Source organism: Pseudorasbora parva, chromosome 20 (genome assembly GCF_024679245.1).
Source record: "Pseudorasbora parva isolate DD20220531a chromosome 20, ASM2467924v1, whole genome shotgun sequence".
In the NCBI taxonomy this organism is placed as follows: Eukaryota; Metazoa; Chordata; class Actinopteri; order Cypriniformes; family Gobionidae; genus Pseudorasbora; species Pseudorasbora parva.
Window position 1 is genome coordinate 40,019,600 of NC_090191.1, and position 13,424 is coordinate 40,033,023.

The 13,424-nt window shown below is 38.6% G+C and overlaps 1 protein-coding gene across 2 annotated transcripts in view; it reads right to left on the reverse strand.

The window, feature by feature from the left end:
• Window positions 1-13,424, reverse strand: part of pde3a (phosphodiesterase 3A, cGMP-inhibited) — a 123,599-nt gene that overhangs the window by 28,155 nt on the left and 82,020 nt on the right. For both annotated transcript variants that reach the window (XM_067427009.1, XM_067427008.1), the window contains exons 3-4: window positions 11,057-11,320; window positions 1,463-1,620 (exon numbers count right to left, since the gene is read on the reverse strand). In XM_067427009.1, coding sequence (XP_067283110.1) covers window positions 1,463-1,620; window positions 11,057-11,320 — 422 coding nt within the window. The remainder of the gene's footprint in view (window positions 1-1,462; window positions 1,621-11,056; window positions 11,321-13,424) is intronic.

Genomic DNA, 13,424 nt, shown 5'->3' on the forward strand with positions numbered 1-13,424 from the left:
GAGCTGTGTGAATTGATGAATGTTAGCTATGATAGGGCTGTTATTGAGGCGATTGCGAGGGTCAACAATGAGGAGGAAGGTTTGTAGGAAAATAGAATTCAGTCAGCCAAACAATTAAGTCTACATTGTATTCATTACTGAAATGTAGGGCTGCTCCGATCACGATCGGCCGGTCGTTAATGCGCATCTCGTCAGTAAAGCCGGTTCTCTAATCAGCGTAAATTCCCTCAGATGTGTGATTTCACATAGAGCAGCTGTTACTACACAGAGTCGTTGTTAACTGAGAAGATGCGCAAATAAACGCTGAAAATGAATGTAAAATATGAAACGAGACTTAGCCATTCTAATCAATGATCGGAAGAACGCGTATCGACCACCGTTACTGTAAAATATGCACTTATGTCCATTTAAACTCAATTTTGGTCAAATGTGGATTATATCATTACACTGGCAAGAATATGGTTACATGTAAAGATGCCGTACCAAGTATGACAACGCTACATTCAACTGATTTTGAAATACAGTGTTTTTTTCACTTCCTGAAAAGAGATTCATCGGGCAGCGACGTTATATTTATTGTGTTTGTTTGCGCTGTAGTTCAGAGAGTTTGGATTTACAGTGTGTGAATTCATCAGTTTCTCCCGAATTACATGAAAGTAAGAGACCGGTGAACTGGGAGAAGTAAAGTAAACTTTAGTTACTTACACTATTTGTATCTGATATGAATAAACAAAATTATATTTGAATGGATTGTTACTGCTGCTTCCAAAGACACCAGTGTGTTTTTTTTTTTTTTTACAAACTATGTATTGTATTACTAGTAATTATGTATATTTATGTCACCTCACTGATTATAAATCCCATATGTGGGACTGTACCACACAAAAGGGGACAAATCATAATTGACTTGCTCTCAAGTTGTTCCAAACCTGTATGAATTTCTTTCTTCTGCTGACCACAAAAGAAGATATTTTGAACAATGTTGGTGACCAGACAGTTAATGGACTTGACTTCCATAGTATTTTTTTGCATACTATGGAAGTCACTGGTGCCCATTAACTTGATGGTGAGTAAATGATGACATAATTCTTTCATTTTTGGGTGAACTATCCCTTTAATTCAAGGCAGCAACTTATGTTTTAGCCTAAATTTAGCTTTTAACTTAAGTTGTTCATTTGTGATTATCATGATGAACAAAACATTGTAAGGGTCATACATTTTTTGTTGGCCAGAGAGCTTTTCTGCAATAATACAAAAGGCGATAGAAAAATCCTATTGGGTTTTTGTTGAGGGAACCTGGGTGAAGCCAACTTACGGGTTGACCTACAAAAATACTGAACGTCATCCCTGTGATGTCAGCCAAAAGGAAAGTCGTGGCTGAATGAGGACTGAATGATAAAATGTACTGTAAGTCAGTTTGATGAACTAAATGGCAGTAGATCAAAATGGAGGCATTCATTACCTGCTGGAAGGGCCATCGTGAGGTGTTTTGATGCTGGCACTGCGGTCCCGTCTGACCGGTCCAGGTTCGAGCGTGGGCAGGCCCGTGGCTGAGGTGGTGGTGGTCCACGTGGAAGAAATCCGTCTCAAAAGCCCCGGATGCAAACTTCGCCTCAAACGCTGTTATTAAAAGAGAACATTCATCAAGTTTAGACTAAAACAGTGCTGACAGTGGAGCAAAACACAGAGAGAGACAAATTCTCCACGAAGGTCAGTTCTGAAGCATGTCAAAAGTCACATCGCCAATTACAATCAATTAACACTGACCCAGACAAAATAAAGACATATGTATGACAACCCAAAGGCCAAATTAACACTTTTTGGCAGAGCAGTTGTTAAACAAAGCACTTGTTTAGATTAAAGCTGGACTGCATTTTACGTAAATGATGTAAATCTTAGCGTGTGTGTATTTAGAGAGCGAGTCTGTGCGTTGAGCCAAACATCTGAGGGCGGCAGATGACAGCGGTCCATCAGGGAACACTGAGCCCTTCCCCCAACTGGGAAAACGGGAACAGAACAGATGGAAGACCCTGGAGAAATGCATCATCACACTGCTTCTTTACATCACAATCTGTTAGCCAATCAAAATGCTTGGGGGATTTGGAACGTGTATTCAGTATAAAATAGACTAGACATACGCTCTTAAAGGAACAGTGAACATTTATTTTTTCATAATACTAATAATTTAAAAAAAACTTCAGATGATGTATTTCAAGGAAACAAACACATCACAGCCATCACAGCAAGAATGTATGTAAACAGTTAAGTATGTAAACAAAATCAGTGTGCACTTAAATGCCATTGGTCAATGCTTTTAACTGCATTTGCATATCTTAAGTTAAAGTGTTTAATGATGTTTATATGTCTATGTGGTGTTTTTAAAAGGTTACTTCAGAGCTGGGAAAATGTATCTGTATTTAAACTTGGTCATTAATGTAGTAGAAATGTGAAATTATTTTTTAATTTGGTGCTTTCTAGATTGAGAAAAGACTGAAACATGTATTTTTGTCTCATGGGGATGAAAGACAACAATTCCCAGAATGCTTCGCTGCCCTTCGAGGCCACTCCCAAAGCCACCGCTACTGAATCACTGGATCGCTTTCACTTTCCAACCGCGACTGCGTTCATTTTCATAAAATCAGTTCAGTTAGAGAACAGATACTACAATGTACTACAAATGTCTGTTCAATATGTGATTTAGCCGCTGAGGGAGCGTCACACAGCATAAAAGCTGCAGGAGTCAAATTACATACATTGTGATGAGCTGAATGAGCTCTCGTGATGAGAGCTGAGGTAATCACGACTGTACTCGCGGCATAGATTCACAGCGTGTGTTCAGTCTGGCACGTTTTCAGATCATGCCTTTGGAAGCACGATCATTTGAATATACTCCAGGGTTTCTACTGATAGAAAGCCATATGCTTATCGCTGAAGTAACCCTTTAACAAAAGACTTTAAGACAAACCATACACAAATTAATCCGTTAGCACCATTGCTCAGTATTTACTCCTTAAAGGGTTAGATCACCCAAAAATGAAGATTCTCTCATTAATTACTCACCCTCATGTCGTTCGACACCCGTCAGTCCTCCGTTCATCTTCACACACAGATGAAGATATTAGTGTTGAAATCCGATGGCTCAGAAGGGCCTTCAGTGACACCAATGTCATTTCCTCTCTCAAGACCCATAAAGGCACTAAAGACGTCGTTACAAAGCCCGTCTCACTACAGCGGCTCTACAATCATTTTATGAAGCGGCGAGAATAGTTTTTGTGGACAAAACAAACGAAATAACCCCTTATATAGTGATGGGCTGATTTCATAACAAAGCTTTCGAACCGTTATGAATCAGCATATCGAATCATGATTCGAATCGCGTGTCAAACCACCAGACCGCTGAAATCATGTGACTTTGGCGATCCGGATCATGAATCGATTCACAGATTCATAATGGTTCAAAGCTTTGTTTGGAAATCGGCCCATCACTATATAAGTTGTTATTTCGGGGGGGTTTTGTTCACAAAAACTATTCTCGCCGCTTCATAAAATGATTGTAGAGCCGCTGTAGTGAGATGGGCTTTGTAACGACGTCTTTAGTGCCTTTATGGGTCTGAGAGAGGAAATGACATTGGTGTCAATGAAGGCCTTTCTGAGCCATCGGATTTCAACACTAATATCTTCATCTGTGTCTGAAGATGAACGGAGGTCTTACGGGTGTTGAACGACATTAGGGTGAGGAATTAATGACAGAATTTTCATTTTTGGGTGAACTAACCCTTTAAAACTGCAATGTCCCAAAGACGGAGTTTGAAACCACCCGGTGTCTAGCGTCACAAACATGTGACCAGGGTGTGGGGCTTTTCCTATCAGTATTTCCAGGGATGCTGATGTTTAGAAGGCAGCTGTCTGACTCTGAAATGGCGAACAGGAACATGGTTTGTGTAACATTATTAGCTTTGATAACATAGTCAAGCCAAAGGATAATCATATCAATTACCGTTATGTGTTGACTTATATTCAAATTGCAGAGAATATAGTCTCTGCAAACAAGACGGGCTATTTGCACACTCCGTAAAATGATTGACTGCAGGGGGACTTTTAGTATGTTTTTGACCATACAAAATTGTACAATGGTGTACAAAAAGTTTCCGAACTGCATTACCCCGAGAGTCAGGGCAGGGAGAAAACTCTCTTGACAGCAGCATGAATATTTCAGATGCTGTGAGTAGAGAACCAGAGGGCATATCCGTACGCCCCCAACCCCAACCCTCCTAGCGCCCCAGTGCTGCGCGTTCATGAGTACATGCCCTGGGCATTCTGGGATACCACCACCTTCCCATTACAGACAGACAGGGCGAGCGCCGGGGTCTGAAGTCACAGATTATGGGTATTTTTAGCTCACGAAAATTCTCATTCAACAATCTATAGCCACAAACATGAAAACATCTCTGTGATACGAGCGTCTGATATTAACTCAGCTGGAATGGCTGTCAGCTGAAGTTTGGAGGAACACGTTTGAGTGGAGAAGGTGCTCGGGATGCGCGTCTCCTCTCCTGCCGTGGCGTCTCTGTCTCACACAGACAGACTGTCAGCGCTGCAGAGGTTCAACGCCTGGACGTCTGTGAGCCGAGTCTCGTCCCATCTTCTCCAGCCGGAGTGACAGCAAGGAGACTCAGTCTACACTAACCTATACCAGGGAATCTCACAGAACCTGCCGAGGACCCGTCTGGATATTACATTACATTTGCTTAAAAACATTGAGCTACAGTAGTGGCCAAAAGTGAGGATTTAATATTTGTTTTTAATGACCGTGTTCGATTAAACCATCAAAATATGAGGGAAGGATAAAATTCCAAAGGTATTTAGCAAAAACAACAACAAAAGGCAAACTACAATTACATGTTTTATTTTACTATGCAAAAAAATGCGTAGAAAAATTAAAAGTCAGAAAAAAAATGCAAGGTTCAGCAAGGAGATTCAATCTACACTAACCTATACCAAGGGCGCGTCTCAAAAACAGAGGCGATTGCGCTTTTTCTGTTATTGGCCCTAAACTGTGGAATAGTCTCCCAAATCATATTCGAGCTGCCTCAACTTTTTCCATTTTTAAGTCTACTCTTAAAATGTATTACTTCGCCCATGCATTTAATATTCCGTGACTTGCTACGCAATGATCTATTATTTTAATGCACTTCATCCATTACATTATGTGTTTTATTGATTGTCTTATTGTTTGTAATCTTGTTGACTGTTCTGTTTTTGTATACTCTGTGCAGGACTTTGGTAGACTTCGGTTGTTTTAAATGTGCTACATAAATAAACATTGTATTGTATTGTTTACCAGGGAATCTCTACCAGGGATATTACATTACATTTGCTTAAAAATATTAAGCTACAGTAGTGGCCAAAAGTGATGTCCGGAGGGGATATTTAGTTTTTAATGACCATGTTCGATTAAACCATCAAAATATGAGGGAAGAATACAATTCTAAACGTATTTACATTTACACATTTTATTTTACTATGCAAAAAAAAAAAAAAACAGTTATTAATATTTCATTGGTTCTCTCTTGTGTTTATAATTTATTTGTATGAAAGCCTGGAAATTATGTCCACACAATTTGGCATGTTTCATTGTGTTATTATCAAAAATAAAACAGACTCCAAGCACTACTGTATTTATGGATTATTAAGGTGCATTATGCTATTATAGTTTCAAAAGTTAAGCATATTTACCATCCAAATTCTTTCCCATATTCCAAATTGAAAAATTATTTTCTTACTTAGTGTTTTTGTCTAAATTCTTAAATTAAGACATTTACTTCAGACACTAAAACCTTTGTCTGTCTGACAGTGAAATGAGCATTTTTTTTTTTTTTTTTTTTTTTTGGAAATGAAGTTTTTTTTATTGGTTTCCTTTTATATATATATAACATACCAGTACAAGGTTAAACAAATAAATACATTGTGTACAAAACAACACGGATAAAAGTAATTATAATAAATAATAATAGAAATGACATTTAAATGCGCAACAGGGTAAGCAAGTCACACTTCAAAGGGAGATTGATATTAGATCCATGCCTTATGAAGTAATAATCTGAATACAATTCCCCCACATATCCACATCCATATGATTTCCATTCACTTTAGCTAACATTTTTTCATATGAAACATTCTCTATCATAGATTCAATCCACATTTTAAGTGAAGGACACTGAATATCTTTCCAAAATCTAAGTATCAGTCGTACTGCCGTGACTACCCCTACAGTAACCAGGGAAAACTCTTTATTTTTAATCTGAGGAATCTCAGATTTATCTCCTAAAAGACAAACCCTTGATGAAAATGGAAGTTCCACTCCTAAACATCTTCTAAGATATTTCAACAAAATTTCCCAGAAAGGTTGAATCTTTGAACATTGCCAAAGAGCACGAATATATGTACCAGTTTCTTGTTTACATTTCCAGCATTTATTATCCCTCAGACAACCCATTCTGAAAAGTCGCACTGGTGTATAATAATATCTATGTAATACCTTATACTGGATAAATTTGCCTCTTGCTTCCTTTATATATCTTACACTGTAGGACAAAATTCAAATGAGCATTTTTTAAACTTTACTCTTATAAGTGACATTGATTATAAGGCATTTCAATAACTAATAACCTTTTCAGTGCCATTAAAGTGAAATTAATATGGAAGCTCCCGCCGAATAAAAAATAAAAAAGATAACTGTGACTTTTTTTCCCTCACAATTAGGACTTTTCTCTCAGATCTGCACGATATAAAGTCGCAACTGAGAGTTATAAAGTCAAAATTTGAAAAAAAGTCAGATTTGCGTGATATAAAGTCAGAATTTAGAGATATAAACACAATTTGACTTTATAGCTCACAATTCTGACTTTTTCCTCGCAATTGTGTTTACATCGTGCAATTCTGACTTCATAACTTGCAATTTCGAGTTTATATTGTCGATGTAAACTCACAATTGTAAAATAAGATGTCACAATTATCTTTTAAAATGTTTTGTTTTGTGGCAGAAACAAGCTTTCATACATTTTAGAATCTAAACATACAGTAGGAGCCTGATAAAAATGCTCATTTAAAAGAGGTTTCGCATCAGAAGTCTTCATATATTTTTTATTTATATATTGCTATATTTGCATATACAATTCAAACTGATAAAACATGCTTCGTCCTTTAGTGAAAAACAAGGTGCATTAATTAGATTTATACTTCATTTGACCTCTTAGGTTAAACATTTTCAATCTACTTAGTTAAAAAAAAAAACATTTTAAATTTGAATAAATGCTGAAAAACATCAAGATACATACATTGTTTTTATTAGAAAACTGAGCTTCATCCCGAATAAAAACGAACGAAACCTGCAGGGAATAGTCCGGCCCTTAGAGAGTGCAGTGAACCGGTCAGTTCAACAACTTTCTTTTCCAAAAGATTAGCATTTTAAACGTCTGGGACAAAGGTATGCACTCGCTCGAAATCCTGAAGTAGGAAAAGTCTGGAGGAATCAGCCTTTAAATCTTAATAGTACTTTTTAAGATGTGGAGCTCATGCATGTATAATGCGTTAAAGGCTCGCAGTCCTACGGTAAAGTATGTCGCGTGTTTACCGGCCTCAGCTAAATGGACGTTCAATCAGCAGTGCAGCAGTATCCAGAAATGTAACACCTTAGGAAAAGTGTTTTTCTTTTTTCAGTTAAAATATACATGGAAAGTGATTTGGGATTTATGCGGAAAAAGCCCCGTTTCCTGTCAAGGCCAAAGCTAATGCCCCGCTGCCAAACTGGACACCCAGACAGGCCACAAGTATTTCCTCCGAGGAGCCCTGACCTTCTCTGAATCGTGTCACCATCAGTGGAAGCGGAATCGTTCTTCGCGTTTCATGCCGATATTCCTGCTGTTGACACAGCTGCAGCACTGACAGATAAAACGCGGCTTAAAGAACCAGACTCGCTCGTGTTTTTCTTCCTACTGCCAAAATATCACATTATATATGCTGTGGAAAAATAATAGAGGCCGAAGCTGGCGCTCTGAATTCACTATCAGAGCGTAGTGCGGTGTGACCTACATATGGACCAGGTGTAATGAATGGGCGTTAATAAACATCTCCTAATGTTGTTTGCTGAGCACTGCAGCATGGGAAAAGAGCTCGGCGGATAGTGACTTTTGCCTCACCTACTCTTTAAGTGCCGGCATGCATTTTTAACTGCAGTGCTGGTGAAACATTAAAAGGCTTCTGTGAGAATGTGCGTCATTGTCCGCTACATTAGAGACCTGCCATGCTGGCGTGAATGAGGCCGTGTGTGTGTGTGTGTGTGTGTGTGTGTGTGTGTGTGTGTGTGTGTGAACAGTGCATTGGCCATGGCAGTAAACCATTAAACACAATGGAGTCTTTTTCTTTTGTCTGAAAGTCTTCAGTGGTTCCACCGAGATAACACGAGCTATTCATGAATAACGCTGTAGTAATGGTAGGAAATCATGAAAAAACATAGCTACAGAAAAACCATTCTCTTTCACAAACGGAAGCCTAATTGACCCTTCGCTAAGCCTTGCTCCCCTGCTGGACAAGCTTTACAGAACGTCCCATAGGTGCAATGATTTTCAGTGAAAAGGGCTCATAAAGTGACTGGATATTCGGCTGGAATTAATTGCGGCATGTCAAAGCATTTTATAGAAGAAAGAAATATGTAGATTACACAGTAACTTTAGACTTTAGCTGCTATTATCCCAAGGAGTCTTATCAATACATAAATTAACTGACATTGAGCAAATATACACTCAAAAAAAAAAAAAAAAATGAATTGAAAAAATTGAACAAAATTATCCTTACACATTTTAGTTTCATAATTGATTAAGGACGGTTGAATTATTAAATTAAAATGTGTACGGATTATTTAATTTAATATTTTTTTAAATAAAATTTTACTTTTAAAGGCATAATATGTAAGATTTTTGGATTAAAATATGACAATCAGAATCAGCCTACATGCACTTATTTTTGTATTAATATCAAAATATATTGTATCATTTTTTTATGATTCAGTTTCAGTCATTTGAAATTATTAAAATTAAAATTCAATCTATGACAGTAGATGGCGCTTATGGAACAGCAGAAATATAGTTTACAGGTAAGATATAAACACCGTATGGTAAACATTGTCATAATTCATCAACAGTAAGATCAAAGCAATCGCTTGACATAAAAATGGGCTATGCGGTGATAGAGAACTGCTGTAGAAACTGCATCAGCGCCACATTTGTACTTTAAAATTTCTTTAAATCGTAGCCTTTTGAAGTTTAATAATCACAGCCATATTGCAATTCCAATTATTCTCCAATCATTTAGTCTGCTTAAACTCCGCCCCTCCACTTGTGAGTGCCACGCCCACACCTCAAAACCTAATCAACAACTAATGCATAGAATCAAGTCGCCGCCCCACAATTTTATTGTAGATTTGGATGTTTCATTTAATCATGACGTAAAACCAACGGAAACACTTCACAATAAGGTCTCATTTATTAACATGAATTAATGCATTAACAATGAGAAATAGGTTCTTACAGCATTTATTAAGCTTTGTTAATGTTAGTTAATAAAAAAAATGTCATATTCATTTTAGTTCATAGTGCATAGTTTTGCCTCTGTCGCCATCTCTGTTTGAAAACTGCAATTGCGGTTATTTGTTGAATTATCATCTTTACGTGGACTCAGCGCGGAGGAATCTAATGTTTTGAGGAGTGTGTGTGGCTGTCATTCATTCATCGCACCGGTGTGGATACTGTACTTCAAAATCACAGATTCTGCGTCTTGGAAGTATGACCATTTTGGCCAATTTCACCGGAAAATGTCATCTGAACGAGTGAGTAACATGTCTGCCACTTTTGTTCTGACCAGCTGAGAAGGTCTACCAACGGTGATTGAATCTAACGATCGCTTAGCTCATATCACATCAAGTTATAAATATTGTTCTACTCTGTTCTCAAATTGTTAATGTTATCAACATCAGTATTGTGTGATTACGTGTATTTAGTGTGTATTAGCGTTGCCTTTGACTATGGGTAAATCTCCAGTTGTCACTGATGAATCCCTTTCTGGATTACAATCTGCCTTTAACATGATAAATTAAATTATTCCAGCTGCTGTGAGAAAAGATTGTAAATGATCCGCCACCTGCAGCATCCTAACATGCAAGCTGGACTCCTTCTTTATGTATACAGTCGTGACATAATGACACAAAGACAAACAGCGCCATGCTCGAATTCCCCACGGAAAGCTACGAGTACCTCTCAAATTATAACACATTATTACAAGCTTACCGTTGTGAATCGGGCTACGGTAAGGAGATTAATGGTCATTGATTTTGGATCATTTCATAACCTAAAAAGTTATGGACTGCAGCTTTAACAGATACAGCTTTCTTCTTAAAATCTTAAAAATTTTGTAGTAAATGATGAGAATAACAGGAACTAAGATTAAAAAGAAATGGAAATTGAAATAAGTGGGCAGGGCTGCAATAGCTGCAAAGGTCAGATTAGGTTAGTTGTATTTTAAAGGAAGTGTATGTAAGACTGTGGCCAAAACTGGTACTGCAATCACTTTCAAATGACTGTAGAGCGGTGTATCCCCCTCCCTCTTTCCCCTGACTCGAGGTTGCCAGATTGGCTGCAGGATCAGCAGGAACGTTTGTAGCTGCAGCTGTGGTAACTAGAGCAGAGCTGGCAACCCGGATACAGAAAGACTACTGACTTTGTGACTGGTCGATAGGTGGAGGGGGCGGAGCTTCAGGCCAAAACACAACATGACAACATCAACATCAGTTGAGGGCTGCAACAACAACTTTTAAATGACAATATCCTAGCCGGACTACTGTTGTCAGTGATAGAAGTATTTGAAATGAACATGACTTCTTAATGTCCTGTGACATATCAGGGCCATTTTATGATTCATTGAAATACATTTCTTATATAAAGTTCCTTTAAGGCGGGGCTTAGAGAAGGGTCAGCCCCTGGTACCTGAGAGGGTGTGGCCTTACCTTTGGGATGGCCAGCTTCTCTCCTTTCTCCGGCACCTCCTCCGAGTCGGAGCAGGTGTGTCCGTCGCTGAAGGCCAGCAGGGGGCTCAGGCGCGGCCGGTGGTGCAGCGGCTGGAAGGTGAGCTGGGTGCTGAGCAGGTTACTGACGGCCCGCAGGGTGCTGCAGGTGTTGGGAGGGAGGGAGGTGTCAGCCAGCAGATCTGAGATCAGTCCGTGGGCCTCGCCCATCACCGCTATGTCCACCGTCACGCTGGTGCCCGAAGACTAGATGAGAGGAGAGAGAGAAAAAGATGGTAAGTTGGCATAAGGGAGAGATAGAGTTAAATGCACAGGTAGCGGGAGAGAACGAGACAAAGGGGGAGAGAGAAAAAGCAACGTTAGCTCATCTGCACCTCGGCGGTGACGCGATGCAGGGCTGACGTAATGGCACACTGACGCACGCAGAGAGTGACGCCGCACTGCTACACACGGGGGAACCAGAGACGGAGAGAAAGAGAGAGATTTTGAGGGCAAGAGAGAAGGAGGTCATGAGAAGTACAGGAGAAACCAGGCGAAAGACAGAAAGAGGACATGAGGAGAGCATGAAGAGCATTTCAATCTCACACACACACACACACACACACACACACACACACACACACACACACACACACAGACACACAGACACACACACACACACACACACACACACACACACACACACACACACACACACACACACACACACACACACACACACACACACACACACTGCCCTTACCCCTAAACCTACCCATCAGAGGAAAAATTCAGCATTTTTACTTTCTCAAAAAAACTCCTTCTGTATGATTTATAAGCTTTTTTGAAAAGTGGGGACCAGGTGATCTCAGGTTTTAATATCCTTATGGGGACATTTGGTCCCCACAATGTAATATAAACACACACAAACACACTCACACACACTTATTATTATTTAAATATTTAATATTCATTAAATATTTAAATGATTGAAATATGTTCACTGTACGCACAATTGCAAGCATCTTAGCAAACACCACTAACAAGATGTACAACTATTATTGACTTTTCATTTTTGTTTTCTCATTTATTAACAATGCATCACCAGACTAACAATGAGCAATATTCATACAGCATTTATTAACCTTTGTTAATGTGAGTTAATAAAAATGTTCATATTAGTTCATAGTGCATAAACTAATGTTAACTTTTTTCTTAAAATTTCAAAAATGTACACATATGGACAAAATATGGACAAACCAATCCGCTGGGTTTAAAAATAAATTTTACAAAAATGATTGGGTTTGTCCATATTTGACCCAAACATGCAACATTTTTCACACTGCATAAGTAAATGTTGAGATTAACATGAACTAAGATTAATAAAAATATTATTTAAATATTTAATATTAATATTATTTTCACTGCATGTACAATTGCATGCATATTAGCAAACACCATTAACAAGATGTACAACTATTATTGACTTTTTTCATTTTTAATAATTTTCATAAATAATTTGTTATATTATTTTAATAATAAATTTAAATATTTAAAGGGGACCTATTATGCCCTTTTGTGCTCTACTAGAGCAGGTTGTCCTGCTTGAGTGTTGATTATTTTCCTCATATTCTCCATTGTTGCGTCTCCTCTCTTCTCAGTCTGTCAGTAACGCTCTGTTTAGTTCCTGTCTCAATAAAGCCTCGCCTTCTGAAAAGCACAATGTGCTCTGATTGGTCAGCTGGAGCGGCGTGCTGTGATTGGTTATACACTTCGAGCATGTTTGGGAAATGTCCAGACCCTTAGCATAACCGCATGTTTCAACACACTACTAACTAACTCAGCCAAGCCCCGCCCTTTTATTCTGCGAATTAATTATTCAAATGAGGAATACTGTGATGTGTTCATTCCCGGAGGAAATCTCAAGATTACAATAGAGGCGTTTCAGGGAGTTCAGAAACACTGACACTGATATAAAGAATAACTTTGCAGAGCTTTTTCATGCTCATAGAGCAACATTGCACACTAAAGAAAAGACGACAGGAGACCTTTAAAAAGACATCCTGAATGGAGATGATCTGCTCTGTCTTCATCAGCATCATCTGGGAAATCTCATAAACCTCGTATTATTAGACGTGCATGAAACAAGCGTATGGGAGAAACAGCTGGGTTAACCAAGAAGTGACGTGTGTTTGTTTCCATTTTATTCTGTCATGAAAATACGGGAGAAACCAGACGAAAGACAGAAAGAGGACAAGAGAAGAGGATGAAGTTTAAGCTCACATAGACTTTCACACACACACACACACACACACACACACACACACACACACACACACACACACACACACACACACACACACACACACAC